Consider the following 15,458-nt stretch of genomic DNA (forward strand, 5'->3'; position numbering starts at 1 on the left):
GAATATGCGCTCCCAGTGTCCTTCAGATCTTTGCTTTTCTCATCTATCACCTCTATAACTTGACCTTCATTGGAGAAGCTTTAGATGGTTTATTCCTGGAACTATGTAAAGACTATGTAAAGGCTTCTCCCCTCTACAGCCTCTTCTCTTCTGCGGTTTGGACCTTGTTTCAGATTCTTTCTGGGGTAGGCCTGGGGCCCCATCCCTTGTGCTGGAGGTAACGGGACTATCACTGAGTGGTCAGCCTCCATGGGTAGTCATGCCCATCAGTTAAGCTCTGCCAAAGTCTGTGCGCAGACTGTTGGTTCTGCAGTCATTTTGTCCTATCAAGCCAAGTAAGTTGACTATAATGTGGGATGACTAAGGTCATAATGAAACTTAATTTCCTAGATTTATGGTCTAGTATGTAATGTAATAGGAGTTTGGGTGATAAAGAAGATAAGGTGGATATGATAGGTGGAAAATTCTTATTCACCTAAATTCTATAGGAACCTTTAAAAAGATCATAAAGGGTAGAATCTAGTTTTCCAGGAAGAAAAAGTTATTAATAAATGATTTCAAGTCTAGCTGTAAATCATTAGAAATATTGTGTGTCTGTAGTGCTGGAAATAGTGTTCAGGTAGCTGAGCCCTTGGGCTGACCTTGGGAAATCGATAGTGGGGGTGGGTGCAGGACCTACCTCGATGAACTAGTTACAGTTAAGCAATGCTAGGGAAGTGACAGGTAAGGAAGGAGAGGATGGGGCAGCCCCACTAGAGAAAACTGTGGAGATGGGATTTGTTTGATTTGAAAACTGACTTGGCACAGAGAGAATTACTGAGGGTGCTGGCTCTAAAATCAGGCTTCCCGAGTTTGAACCCCAGTTCTGCCACTTATCTGGGTGATCTTGGACATGTCAGGAATTCTACCTAAGTTTTTTCATCAGTAAGATAGGGAAAATAGTTAACATCTATTTAACACATGCTAAGCATTGTTAAAAGTGCTTTTCATATATTTCATTTTACCTTCATTGCAACTCAAAATGTATTAGGTATTTTTTTTTTTTTTTTTTTTTTGCGGTACGCGGGCCTCTCATTGTTGTGGCCTCTCCCGTTGCGGAGCACGGGCTCTGGACGCGCAGGCTCAGCGGCCATGGCTCACAGGCCTAGCTGCTCCGCGGCATGTGGGATCTTCCCAGACCGGGGCACGAACCCACGTCCCCTGCATCGGCAGGCGGACTCTCAACCACTGCGCCACCAGGGAAGCCTGTATTAGGTACTTTTAAACCTATTTTGGAAATTGAGGCTGTAGGTTAAGTAACTTCTGAAGATCACATGGCTAGAAAGTAGAGGATCAAGGAATCGAACCAGCTATTTTGAACCATCCAGGACTGTTGGAGCAAATAACATGTAGCAAGTGTAGAGCCTCATATATAGTCATTGCTCATTAAATGCTAGCCATCTCAGAAATAAGAAGTTAGAACATTCTGGGGAGATTGGGACTGCGTAGGGTAGCACACAGCTGAGCAAAGGACTTTGGGTGTAGGTGTGAGTACAGCACATATGAGTAACAGTGAAGAAGGGGGATTTCTGTAATGAGTGGTACCTAGGTGTGATGTAGGCCACTGGACCATACCAATTTTGGCCACCTCCAGTGTCAGACAACACCGTTGTGTCCTGAGGGTCAGATTCCCCTAGGTATGGAGAAGAAAGGTATGGAGTAGGGGCCCTGCACAGGCATTAAGGGGAGGCTTAGAGTGTGTAGTTGGCAGTGGGATTGGAGGCTTAGGAAGCTTGCTGACTGGCCTAGTGGCTCCCTCTGAACATCCCTGGAGATTACTGGTTTTTAATTTGAGCCCTTATTATACCAGTAACTCATTTCTGGATTAGGAGCCAGAGTTATTAGGTATATAAGTTGTATACATTCCTAAGAGTGTGAAAGGGTTTGAAACAAATACATTGCTTATTCACATTTGAGTGGTCTACACTGACAGCAGTGTTTCCCCCTGAATTTGGATTTGTTCCTCATTTCCCTTTCAAGAGTCCAGGCTCCAGCCTCTTTCATCTCTTCAAGATGTGGAGCCAGAACATACTTAAGCTTGGCTCTGACAGAAAGGCTAGATGACTTTGGACAAGTTGCTTTATCTTTTAATTTAGAGGCTTGGTAACCTGATCAGAAGAATCACCAAAGTGGCCGTTTTCAGTGTTCCAGACAAAGTGCTTTTAAAACATCCGATTCTCTGTAGTTGGTGTGGTAAGGTAGAGCCAGATATCCTTAATTTAAAAACCTTTAATTTTTAAGTATTTTGGTAAAATACAGTTGGGTAAATGAACATCAGTATGGAGACACTGGAGTTACAAATCTCCCTACCTAAAGCTTCATTTTGCAGCATTTGTCAAACGTAATCCTGGTGATCAGAAGCTGTAGCATAAGTTACCCCTGGCTTTTGGGCTTTTTATGTTTGAGGGAGACTGGAAAGTATACTAGGTGATAAGAGCAAAAGGGCTTGTTTTTATAAGTGTCCATGTTCTTAAGCTGATACTGACTGCAAATCCAAAGTCATTTCTCTCCTCTTGGTTATCAAGATTTTAACTCATGCTTTATCTATTTGTTAAGTTAGTCAACAAATATTTGAGTGCTTACCACGTGCCAGGGGCAGTTTTAACACAGGGTAATAGTAGACAACAAGAAAAGGTCCTTGCCCCTGTAGAACAAGTATTTGCTGGGGGCAGGGGGTGGGAGGGAGTAAGAAAATGAACGAATAGGATTTCAAGTGGTGGTAAGTATTTGGAAAAACAACATGGAGTCATGGGATAGAGTTCCAAGGTGTAGCGTTGGAGTGGGGGGCTGTGTTTATTAGATGGGGTGGCCAGCGAAGGACCTGGAGAAAGAACATTTCAGTCTGAATGAGCTTGGGACAAAGGGGCCAGTGTGCTGGAGCGTAGTTGGGGTGGGGTGTGTTAGGGATGGGGGTGGGAGAATTGTTACAGAGGTTGGGAGATTCTGGCAACAACCAGATTGGGTAGTGTGAATTGAAACTTTTCCAGTTGCCGTGGGTTTTAATTTAAAAAGCAGGGGAATGATTTAATGTGGATTACTCAGTTGGATGAGCTTGCAAAATGAAACAAATATAACTGGACCTAGAGGGCTTTCAGAAGGTAAACCAAGAATAATTAGATCGGGGGTGGGTGTGGGTGGTGGTCTGCAAACTGGCCTGAACTGTGATCCCGAGAAGATTTCTATTCCCAGTTTTTCCCCTTTGGACTTGGAGAGATTCCTAGTTTCATAGAGTAAGCTGATCTCATATGCTTTGGTATTTTGGAAGAAAGTTTTATCTCCAAGGCTATTAGGACAAAAATTTTGGAAGATCAAACGAAGGAGCTGAAAGGATTTCTATACCAGATGTGTTTCCGAACCTGCGCACATGGAGTTGTGACCACCTCCCGATGCAGGGCCCCTCCAGAGGGCACACTTGCAGCTAACATGCAGTTGGTTTTCTTCATCACTGATCCTTTGGCCTTTATTCAGAGCCGCGGTGTCAGCATCAGGATCCACAATGAAAACGGACCAAGATTAGTGACCACTACATTTGTAAATGTGACATTTTTAGATTCCTGCCTTTTCCCACCCTAGAATAAATTATTGACCAATTCCCCACCGTTTGATTTCTGAGTCACGTCAGGTTTTAAAATCTATTTCCGTAACTTTGACTTCACCTTTCTCTTTATGATCCCCACCCCTTTTGGGGGGGCTGCTTTGAACGGTGGTGTGTTCTGCTTTTGTTATCTTCACTTTCTGATGATCCCTTTCCTCACTGCTTTTATCATGGTTTAAGTTCTTCTATCCCCCTTTTTAAACTCCCTCTTCAAAAGCTGCCTTGCTTGTTCAGTGAATTATGGGATTATGTGAAGAAGCCAAAGGATGATAAAAAAAAATGTGATGAGGGAAGCCGGATCCTCTGGAGAATGCTGTTTTGATTGTATTTTGCTTATAGCTGGTTGTGACTTAGGCTCTTCCCGCTAAGGTCGGTTCTAGGAGTTTAAACCTACAGCTCTGGCTGATGGCGCCCAATAAAATAAAACAAAAAACTTTGCTGCTCTAGTTTTTTCTCAGGGCGGGGTGGGGGTGTATGCGCAATCTCCACGGTCACACAGAGAAGCCTTTTCTTCATCTTGGACCCCGGGAGGCTGGTTCCTCCAAGGAACTTGTCTCTTCGGCGCCTCCTGAGAAATGCAGCCCTCAACCGAGCCGACGTCGGGGCCTTTATACCCTAATTGAAGCTGAGCCCATTAACTTTTCAGAGTTCCTTTCACCACCTATGAAAGTAGTTTCAATGTGGGGGTAGCTCCGAGACTCCCAGGGCGCCAGTGCGGATTCTTGGCCAAAGGAGGAGGTTGGTTTCTTCAGGTGGGAAGCTTTGCTATTTTTCTTACCTGGCTTCTGGGTCTGCGTAAGCTACCGTCCGCAGCACCCTGGCTGCGAGGGGGATGGCGTTTGGGAGATTAGAGGGAGAAGTGTGGAGTAGAAGGCAAAATGGAGCGCACGTGGAGTGGCGAAATGTGGAAGCTTAACAAAGTTGGCGCCATGAAGCTGAAGACCGCCACACCGGCTCCCTAGCTCGCTCCGCCTAATGGCGGGCGGAACCCCGCCAGCGAAGCCCACGTTGGTAGTTCCTCCCTCACGCCGACCTTCCATCCAATCAGTGACCTCGGTTTGTCGAGAGAGGTGCTCATTGGCTTTCGTATAAACTCTTTGGGGTTACTGACGTTTCCACCTCTTCCAGGCCTCAGGTAATTGGCGTTCGTGGTAACCAATCAGGAAGAGGATCTACGGGAACGCCTGCCTTTTATTTTATTGAACGGCCAATCCGGTGGTAGGTTCACCTCCCCCTCTCTACCCAGAGTCACTGCTGCAGCCGCCGCCATTTTAGCGTTTTGTCAGAAGCGTCCGCTCCGCGAGGAAGAGCCCCTGCTGCTTTTCGTGCGGGTGAGAGACTCCGAGCCCCTTCACTGTCTTTTTTTTGCCCTGTTAAATCTCACGACTTGGGCTTTAGGGGTATCCTAGGGTGGTCCTGGCCTCCGCACCCGTCACTGAGAGCCGACCTCGGTGCTCGGCGTTGCGCGGTAAGCCTCCAGCAGCCCTTCCCCCACGACCTCCGCCGAGAATACCTTGCTTTTTCCCCACCTTGCCCTCTATCCGACTTTGCTCGGCTTACTGCCTCGAGGCTTTTACCGAGATAACCGCTTTTCCGTTAGACTTAGGAATTACAGCCCCGTGTCGAGAATTTTTGAAGCCCCGAGACACTGTTGTCTGGCCGTTGAGGCTCAAGCCCCCTTCTCTGGCCATGCATTTCTCCAATTCTCCAGGAGCTCGTAGGACGGCACCCCGAGAGAGGCGTTCCCCGCTCCAGCACTTCCTGTACTCTCCGAACGCCTCGCTATCCAGCTTAAGTCACGGGTTCACTGCTTCCAAAGGAAACCCTAAAACGTAGCTATTATAAGGTCCTTTTTTCAGGAAATGGCTAATTCGGTTACGAGAGGAAGAGCCAGTTCATAATTTCAGTCAGTACAGCCAGCCAAGTAGTTAGACCTTTGTTTTCTGACTGTCTTTTTTTGTTTTTGGCGGCGGAGCCGCCGCGTGGCTTGCGGGATATTAGTTCCCCGACCAGGGATTGAACCCGGGCCATCAGCAGTGAAAGCGTGGAGTCCTAACCGGACCTCCAGGGAATTTGCTGTCTATTTAGTAGGTAGAAAGCCCAGTACCCCCAGGGCTGCATTTACGCCCCGCTTTCATTTGCGTTTCCGTTTGAAACTATTCAGCTCTTACCAAACCCTTTGTCTGTGTCTGCTAAGGATCTGTGTCACAGATGCTTTCTCCTTTCTGTAGGTTCTATAGCTGGAATTGTAGCGGGCCTCCTTATTCCCACTTCCCTTTGATTATTATCTGGGGGTGTGCGTGTGCGTGTGGGGCGTCTGAGGGGGGAAAACTGGAAATATTTGCCAGACCCAAAGGAGATGGCAGTATTGATTTTTTTTTTTTTTTTTTTAAACTGACATGGGCCTGAGGTCTTTTGTTAGAAATTTCATTTTTTCTCGCCCAGGCTGTGTCCGAGATGGTGAAGCTGTTCATTGGAAACCTGCCCCGGGAGGCCACAGAGCAGGAGATCCGCTCACTCTTCGAGCAGTATGGGAAGGTGCTGGAGTGTGACATCATTAAGAACTACGGCTTTGTGCACATAGAGGACAAGACGGCGGCCGAGGATGCCATACGCAACCTGCACCACTACAAGCTGCACGGGGTGAACATCAACGTGGAAGCCAGCAAGAATAAGAGCAAAACATCCACAAAGTTGCATGTAGGCAACATCAGTCCTACTTGTACCAACAAGGAGCTTCGGGCCAAGTTTGAGGAGTATGGTCCGGTCATCGAATGTGACATCGTGAAAGATTATGCTTTCGTACACATGGAGCGGGCAGAGGATGCAGTGGAGGCCATCAGGGGCCTTGACAACACAGAGTTTCAAGGTGAACCACCCTCTTTGGGAAGAGGGCTGAACACAAGGTTTTGTGTAGAAAATAGGCTGGGTAGGAGGGGTCTGGGATAGAGAGATAGAGATATAGCTGTTGGTTGGCTGATTGTGAGGATTAAGTGTGGGTGATGGGCTTAAATGGAGAATGCATGGGATTTAGAGGCTTTACCTTAGGCAAATCAAGTTTGGGAGAAGAACCACTTGGCATTAGTTTGGAACCCCTAGGCTTTTTTGCCTATTAGTGCAGAAATCCCTTCCTCTGAAGATTTATTCCATTGTTTTGTCTTTTTTGCGGGGTCGGGGGGTAGTAGAGCACTTAACAGTGTTTCACTCTGAAATTTATTGCCTCAGCACCCCATGTGTTATTTTTGTACGTGGAAGGACCTGGCAAAAGCTGGCTTAAGCCACATGTTTAGGAGCAAAGTATCTGTGAAGCTCCCCCACTTCATCCCAATTCATGGCTTCTCAGTAAATATAATTTGTCGTTAAACAAGTCTTGAGAGAATTAGTGTCTTTAAATTGTTACAGCTCTTACTGCTTTTCTGTTACGTTTGCACCAAGAGGTTCGGTTTGGAGGACGAGGACACTCTAGAACTGAAGGCTAATTTCAGGAGTTTCTGAGGAGAAGGTATTGGGATTTGGGGGGCGATAATGGCAAAGCCGTTTCACTGGTTTGAGGAGTGAGCTGTAACATCCTTGGTGAGTAGAGCACTTAGATGGGTGTTAACCTTGGAGCCTTGACTAGATTAATAGTGTGCCTGGAAGGCAGCACGAGTGATGCTGTGGATAGACATTTTGTTTTCTTGGTTTAAGATCTAAGCTCCTGTGGCAAGGGTGGCAGTTGTGAAGGGGGTGGTAACCATGGTGAGTTGCTAACGCTACTCTTCGTCTACCCACTTTGGGTTCCCAGTGTCAAAGCCAGAAAAGAGCCTTTCCCCTTCAGTGTAACTACTTCTAAATTATGGAGTATTCCCACAACTCCTTGTTAACATTTTTAATCTATATTCCAACTTTTTTCAGCCCGAACAAGGTAGTAGCTGCTGCTTCTCCTGAGCACTCCTCTTGTTAAGAGTCATTTTGGCTATCTTTGATGTTTACTTAAATTGGACCTTCTTAGACCTGGAAGTCTGATCGTCATTTCTCCCAAGTTAATGGTGCCCTGTGTTATGGGTATTGCTGTGCATTATTAAAGAAAAATGTCACAGGTCTCTCAGGTCTGGTTTTCCATTTTTAATTGGTAAGTTGAGAATTATTTTGTGTCAACAACTTAATTGGGAGCAAAGGCTGCTCTGGTGGAGGGTTTATGATATCTAATTTTTGGATACTCTTCTACACTTTAACCAAGTCATAGAAGAGGTGGTGGTGTCTCCTTGTAACAGTTAACACATGGAAGGGAAGGGTATTGTGAACTGATACAGGACATATCATACTTAGAGCATAACTCTTGGTATCTGAAGTCTAGGTTCTCTGAGGTTTAGTTGTTTTTGCTCTGTTTTCCTTACTGTTAGTCATTCTCTTTAGCATTGTCTAGTACAGTTCTATATGTATATAGAGTAGCAGTATTTATTATGATGGTCTTTTTCCCTTTCAGTTTCTCAGTGTTGGGGATATTCTTTTTATTGTTTGCGTATTTAAGGAACATCCATTTTAGATATTTTTAAAGACTTAGCTGCTTTTTCTGACTTTGGAATTTTTTCTGGCAAATCTTCAGGTCAGGACATTTATTAATGACCTTTATGTCTTGAAGGGACATGGTTGGTTCCTCGGTTGCCCTTATTTTCTCTGGTTTTGTTAGGTGCCAAAGTGGCCACTTGGACAAATAACGAGGGACACGGGTTAGCACTTAAAGCACTTAAGTACTTAATTGTACATCTTAGCTTTTCACTGGCAGCCTACACTTATCAGATAAAATGTTTAAACCGGGACTTTTTTTTTTTTGATATTTTGGTCCTTCCCTTTTCCCTTTTTTAGTTTTCTAGAACCTAACTTTAATTTTGTAGGTGAAATTGTATATTTACCATTTTCTATAATGTTAGTTGAGTAGATGACCTATCTGTTAACTCCCCTGGTTCTAAGCATTCACTTCTTCGCCATCTGCATGCTTGGGTGCACGATAGCCATTTGTTTTGGAAAGGTTTTGCTGGAGTTTTGCTTACATTAAAATGGTAGATCATGTTAGGTGGAAATTGCTCCTGTGAAAAGGTTTAAAATTTAAACTTTTTCATTTCCAGAATACAAATTGTAATTTTCAGCAAAAACTAGTATCAAGTGCATGTTATTAGGATCTTAGATCTCTAAAGGAGGAAAAGTACTTTAAACTTGCGCTAACATGAACAGTTTGATACACTAACATTATTGGTCATTCTCCACTTTTTTCATCCCCTCTTTTCTTCCACATTTTTCATAATACTCTTTCTGAAAATTCAGGCATCTTGTGAACTGCCTGACCTGTTTTGTTTGACCCCCTGTTATAAGGGGTCACTAAATATTGTAAAGGATCCCTGTTAGAACGAATATCAGAACTAACAATTTAAAGGACCCAGTTTAGGGGGAAGGCAGTCCTTCAACTCGTATTTCACCCCTCTTCCCCCATTCATGAGTGTTTTTCCCAAAAGTCTTGAAACTTGCCTACCGCACTCAGCCACGGATCAAGTCTGGATTACTGTCAATGGTAACTTTAGAGTCCTACTCTATTCTCTTTGATTTTGGGGCGGTATGGGGGACTGGCCTTTGCATTCTCCTGCTTACTGAACTCAGGAGTCTTAATAGTGAAGATTGGAGGTGTCAGAATGTTGTGGAGCACTATTATTGTGGTTTCTTTTGACATTGGGCTACCGTTCAGAGTAGTTTTTGTCCACAGTTACTTGGCAAAGGATGAAATGCCTATTTTTGAGTGAGAGTAGTTCCTTTCTTAAGCGTTAAACTGGTGTTAGAGCTGAAACATTTCTTCATTTAATTGATCTTTGCCTGAAATCAGGTCATTATACTGAATTTATACTGGACCTTTTAAAAAAAATCTTTAAAATGGCAATGAATCCTGCATTAGAGTTGTCTAGGTAAAGCCATTGCTATGACCAGTGTCTGGGGTAGGGGCTGGGGCTATGACTAAGAGTGATAGCAACCCTTCTTGCGTCTGTTTCTTCAAGGCAAACGAATGCACGTGCAGTTGTCCACCAGCCGGCTTAGGACTGCGCCCGGGATGGGAGACCAGAGCGGCTGCTATCGGTGCGGGAAAGAGGGGCACTGGTCCAAAGAGTGTCCGGTAGATCGTTCGGGCCGAGTGGCAGACTTTACCGAGCAATATAATGAGCAATATGGAGCAGTGCGTACACCTTACGCCATGAGCTATGGGGATTCATTGTATTACAACAACGCGTACGGAGCGCTCGATGCCTACTACAAGCGCTGCCGTGCTGCCCGGTCCTATGAGGCAGTGGCTGCTGCAGCTGCCTCTGCGTATAATTACGCAGAGCAGACCCTGTCCCAGCTGCCACAAGTCCAGAATACAGCCATGGCCAGTCACCTCACCTCCACCTCTCTCGATCCCTACGATAGACACCTGTTGCCGACTTCAGGAGCTGCTGCTGCTACAGCTGCTGCTGCTGCAGCAGCCGCTGCTGCTGTTACTGCAGCTTCCACTTCATATTACGGGCGCGATCGGAGCCCCCTGCGTCGCGGCCCAGTCCCCACTGTTGGAGAGGGCTACGGTTACGGGCATGAGAGTGAGTTGTCCCAAGCTTCGGCGGCCGCGCGGAATTCCCTGTACGACATGGCCCGGTATGAGCGGGAGCAGTATGCGGATCGGGCGCGGTATTCAGCCTTTTAAAGCTTGAGGTGAGAGCGGTGGGGTGTCCCTTGTTCTGGTTTTGCCATCCCTCCTGCAACCTAAAGGCTCCAGTTAGGCTGCCCTGCTTGCTTGCTTTTGCAGGGTTAGGGTAAGGTTGCTAATGGTTCAGAGGATAGGGAGAAGTCCTAACTACTTTGTGAAATATATAAACATCCTTATCCCTCATGGCTGTTTTTCCAGGGCTCCTAGTCCTGGGAGTCAATCTGATTCCATTTGTGCCTGGAAAAGCAAACAGTGGTGTGATGAATCTTGGGTCACACCTGTGTGCTGTAATTGAACCAAACCTGGAAACCAGACATTCAGACCCAGGTGTGCCGTTTCTCAGAGCCTTCGTTGAAATTCCTAGGTGTGTGACATTACTAAGGTCTGCAAGGTTCCTGTTCTGCTTCATGCTGTGTGAAAGGTCTGATGGTAAGTTGGGGCAGAGAGGAGTAGAAAAAGATATCTTTCAACTTATAAAGTTGATTTCAGCAAGGAGTCTGGGGCATAGACTCAAATTCAACTTCTCTGCTCAGTTCACATTCATTCCCTGAGCTGACTAGAATACCTACCCCATTGCTTTATCTTTGAATCTGTCCTGTAAGAGCCCATTTACTTTGTTCAGTTTTGTTTTAAAACTGTCCCCACGGTATTAGATTTGACATTCTCTCCACTTCTTTAAGGTATATAATAACGTAAATATGTACGCACCCTGTTAATTCTACTCTTCTTCAGTAATGTTGAAATCCAAGGTTGGGAGCTTTGCCTTAAGCACATCACTCCCTTCATCTTCCCACCAGCTATGAGCATTTAACACTCTTGAACCACCAGCTCTACCTTGAGTCCTCTGGCTTTTTCCTATACGTTTTGAGCCTCATGATCCATTTGGCTCTACTTGAGTGTATTCTCTTCTGATGCTTGCCAGCTTTGGGCTCTAGGTGTTTGAGACTGCTGTTGTATTAAAGGGTGTTTCACAACACCCTTTGTCTTGAGTAGCTCCCATTGTGTCCCAGACATTACCATTGATCTGTAATCCTGTAGTAACAGGGTGGGTGATACTGTCATCTTTTCCATTAGGGCAGAAGGTATGTGACTTGCCCAGGGTTATAGGATAGGAGATCACTGATAGGGCTGGAGAAGAAACTTGAGTGACCTGATGTGTAGCTTACACATGTCCTCCAGTACATTCTTTTATTTTCTTCCCTAGGCAGAGTTGGACGCCCTCAGGTGTTACAGCTCGTTCAGTTAATGCCACTTTTTCCTAGACCTTAAACGGTTTTTAACTTGTAACTCCAAGATTCAAACATACTTTTTACTGTGGAGAGCTAAGAGCTAATTGGAACCTTTCCCTTTTTCCTGCTCTCCAATGACAGTTTGTAAATGTGGAATTGCCTTCTCTGAGGAATGCTAATGTGCTAACATCAAGAGAAATGCAATGTCTGTCTACTCTCGTGAAAGAAAATTTGCTATTTCGTTTAGAGAAAGGCTAGTCTGGGATTGCTTGACCATTCCCGGTTACTGTCTGGCCTTCAAGCTCTTTTCACTTTTAGAGATTATTATTATACTATGGATGGATACAAGTAAACTTAAAAGGAGTGTCAAGTTACCGTACTTTGTAAAGATGTTCTTTGAAGTGTAAGTGGGAAAGCCCTTGTGAGCTTTGCTGTAAAGCCCCTGTATTGTGCTCTCTTTCAGGTGGGATGTGTGTGGGCTGAAATTCCGAGCTGCGGTTGTGCATGAGAATACACCCTTCGTGGTACCCCATCTCCGGGACGTTCTCAGCTCTGTGCGTTCAGTCCCCCAGGAACCGTGGACCTTAATTTACCTTGTTAAGTTCAGACCACCTCTTCTTTCCTCTCTCCTGCCCATTTCCGTGTTCTTTCTGTCCTTCAGTACTTCTGTAGCTTCCCATCATGTTCTGTTCTCCCAGCAGGTCTCATTGTGTGCAGAAACTGGTGGGGGTTGTGCTGTATCCCCACCTCCTGCTTCCAGTGGGTGTTGTGAGAGTGTCACTGCTCCTGAGTCTTTTTGACCCAAAGGCTTATGGCAGGTAGACACATAGCGTTGGATCACTTTTTTCTTTCCGGTGAAATAAATGGTTTTTCAACTTAGGGAATGTGTGCTTTGAGAGAGTTCTTACTTGGGCTTGTGTCTGGGTTCTTTATTTGTCTCTGGAAGAGAAGGGGAGGGTATAAAGTTTGACATTCAGTTCTGGGTGAACATCACTGCAGTTGTTCTCCTTATTGTAGATAGGATTTATAGGTGCCAAAGGTAAAAGAGGGCTTATATAGAAGAACCCAGGTAGGCAGGCTTATTCCATTAAAGACTTTCTGTCTCTCATACACCTTTGTTATAAAACCATCAACTTACTAGGAGTTTTGAGATGTGGGACTTTTCCCTGCTTGAGAAACAATTGTCACCCACCCCTTACTACTAACATTCCAACCACCCAATCAGTACATCTAGTTTGACTTGCTTTCCAAGGAAGAGGTCTAGAATAAGGAAGGGTTTGAGGGAGCAGGAGGTCAGCTTTCACTTCATGCCATATGGAAAATTAAGTTGTGGCTCCAACAGCATTCTGCTGTTTTCCTAGGCCAGTAAGCAACACCTTTTGATGCCTTTCACCATCTATTTGTACAGTTCTGCCAAAATCCAAAGAATTCCTCAGTGGCCCCACTAGTACCTCATTTCCTTTAGAATGATAGGCATAGAAGAAGGACCCAGAAGTGAGCTTTAGATTATTTAACAAGGATGGGGGGTGAGTACAAGGAAGAGCCACTGCTTCTTAGTTCCATGCTTTTATCAAAACAGACTGTCTTGCAGATGTTTTTTGTCTGTACTTTCTTGCTCTAGTTTTAATATATATAGTGGGGTTCTGTCTGGTTAGGGCATTTCCCAGCATCATTCAACAAATACTCAGCACCTACTGTATGCCGGGCCTTATGCTTTTAGGAAAGGTGGGTTGTGGTAATGGGAGATAAGAAAAAGCAGCTGGTTTTTAGTTGAGTAGTCTCTCAGATTTTCCTACTTAATGTTTCTAATTCATAGATGGCTGAGATGGGGATAACAGTACAACTTGTAATTTATTGGATATTTGTTCTCTGAAACCCTGTGAGAAGTGTTTTATGTGTTAATCTCCCAGCCACCATTTTACTGAATATGGAAGTTGTCTTTGGTGAGAGGTCACGTGGTAAAGACAACAGTTCTGGGAAAACTGTTGGTGGAGTTGGGATTAGGGGTGGGAAGAGTTATTGGCTCCTACAGGTAAGAAGTGATCAACAAAGAAGATTATGACTAATATCTAGGCTAGGTCCTTGTGTTTGTCTTTATCTTCCCTGGCTGGCTTGGTTTTCTGCCACTGCCACTTAGAACCTGCTTTGGTTCCTTTTTTCCGCCAGAGATGGACCCATTACTGATCAGCACTGATGAACATACCCCTTGGTCCAATGGGTGGGGTTGGCAATTTTCAAAAGATGGGCACTAGCAGTGTTCACTGATTGAACAAATAAAAATTTTCAGTGATTTTCTGCAAGGTACTGTTTTAGGTCTAGATCTGGAGGTTATATTCTAAGAGAGGGAGACTACATACTGTCAAGTAGAGCATTTAGATGGGAATGGTCAATGAAGGTGGTGACGTGTCACAGTGGATTAAATATGGAAGTAATATATTTTTGCATGATAAAGCATTCTTTCTCCCTCTGAGAGCATCATCTCCCTGTAACAGACAACCTGAGTTTTTCATGACTGCCAGAATCTGGACTGGTTTAATGCTGTATTCCTACTATAGTGTTGTTTTTTTTGTCTTTTTTTTTTTTTTTTGCCTTTTTTTAAAAAATTACTGTTGAAAAACACTGTTAAGAACAGTGGAAAAGTAGTTCTAAAACTTTAAAAAGGTGTTTTGAAATGATTGAATTCGCTATTTCAACATTACATTTTGTGAAATTATTTTTGTGTGAATTTCCAATCCAGTGTATCTCGAGTTGAGGCCAAATAGTCTGCCCTGTGTCATTGACAAAGTTATACTGCTAACGCTTAGCCTCAGGAGTTGTACAGTAGTTTTTTAAGAGTGATGCTTTAATACACTAGCTTTCTGTAGCCTTCCACTTTTTTTTTTTGGCTGCGCTGCGTGTCTTGTGGGATCTTAGTTCCGCACCAGGGGATTGAACCCGGGCCCTCAGCAGTGAAAGCACTGAGTCCTAACCACCAGACAGCCAGGGAATTCCCATGTAGCCTTCCACTTTTCTTTTCGTTCCGTTGAGTAAACTGGTTGGCATCCACCTGAGAGCTTGCTTTGCACATTGTGAAGTACTCACTGGTTACCTACTACGTGTAAGTACCATGTGGAGAATAAAGATGATTAGGTGCCTGTCCTTACTTTGCCTACACAGGCAGCTTTCTGCATAGGCAATTTGGGTGTGCAAATAACTGGTATATATGTTAGGTGGAGATAGGAATGGTTACACCATTCTGTTGTGATGGCATCTGGCCAAGCCCGATTCTGGATGAATCAGAGGACTTAGGAGGGCAGTTTTCAGGATGGTACTGATTTGGTGTTAGATTAACTTTCACTTAAAAGTCATCCACACACCCTCAAAATTGGGGTTGACTTGGAATGCTAAATTAAACCAGGCTTCTTATCCCAGAGCTACATCAGCAATAAGCTAGACTCTAGGGGGATAGAGTAGTGAGAGGTAGACTATTTGCATTGTGGTATTAAATGCTGGTGCAAATTACTGAAGTAGAATTTGCTTAGTACTGGAATTCTCCATGTGGTCTCATGCAGAGGCAAACGGAATTCCCAGAAATGATGGCAATGGGAAGTCTCAGGACTGCTTTTCTGCTTTGGCTTGGAGAACAGTACTCTAGGTTGCAGCAAGGGAAAGTTGGGTTCTAGAATGGAATGACTCTAAGACTGATTTTGAAACTTAGCATATTTGAGTATCTTGAGGAAATTTTGGTTCATTTGAAGAGTTAGCTCAATTGCTGATAAGAAAATAGAAAATAAATGAAAAAATGTAAATGCTAATTCCAGAGTAAACAAAAACTCATAAAATATAATTAGGAGCTCTACCGAGTCATAATCATGGCAGCATGAACTAAATTGGGAGAATAGGGAAGTGTGGA

General features: G+C 44.4%; 1 protein-coding gene across 3 annotated transcripts; it reads left to right on the forward strand.

Moving 5' to 3' along the window:
* The first annotated feature begins 4,891 nt into the window (after positions 1-4,891).
* RBM4 (RNA binding motif protein 4) lies at positions 4,892-12,445 on the forward strand. 3 transcript variants are annotated; one of them, XM_065882766.1, is made up of 4 exons: positions 4,892-4,965; positions 6,080-6,503; positions 9,655-10,342; positions 12,030-12,445. In XM_065882766.1, exons 2-3 carry the CDS (start codon positions 6,092-6,094, stop codon positions 10,332-10,334), a joined length of 1,092 nt encoding a protein of 363 aa, XP_065738838.1. In that variant the 5' UTR covers positions 4,892-4,965; positions 6,080-6,091; the 3' UTR covers positions 10,335-10,342; positions 12,030-12,445. The 3 variants fall into 3 exon arrangements, with proteins under 3 accessions (XP_065738838.1, XP_065738839.1, XP_065738840.1); XM_065882767.1 differs by having other exon boundaries at positions 4,906-5,102; XM_065882768.1 differs by lacking the exon at positions 9,655-10,342 and having other exon boundaries at positions 4,910-4,965.
* Positions 12,446-15,458: the final 3,013 nt, after the last annotated feature.

The sequence above is a fragment of the Phocoena phocoena genome, chromosome 8 (assembly GCF_963924675.1).
Source record: "Phocoena phocoena chromosome 8, mPhoPho1.1, whole genome shotgun sequence".
NCBI lineage: Eukaryota > Metazoa > Chordata > Mammalia > Artiodactyla > Phocoenidae > Phocoena > Phocoena phocoena.

Excerpts from the sequence above, each read along its gene's own strand:
- RBM4 (XM_065882766.1), top strand. The coding sequence starts at position 6,092 with ATGGTGAAGCTGTTCATTGGAAACCTGCCCCGGGAGGCCACAGAGCAG. Across the intron at positions 6,504-9,654 it reads TGACAACACAGAGTTTCAAG|GCAAACGAATGCACGTGCAG; the intron begins GTGAACCACCCT and ends TGTTTCTTCAAG.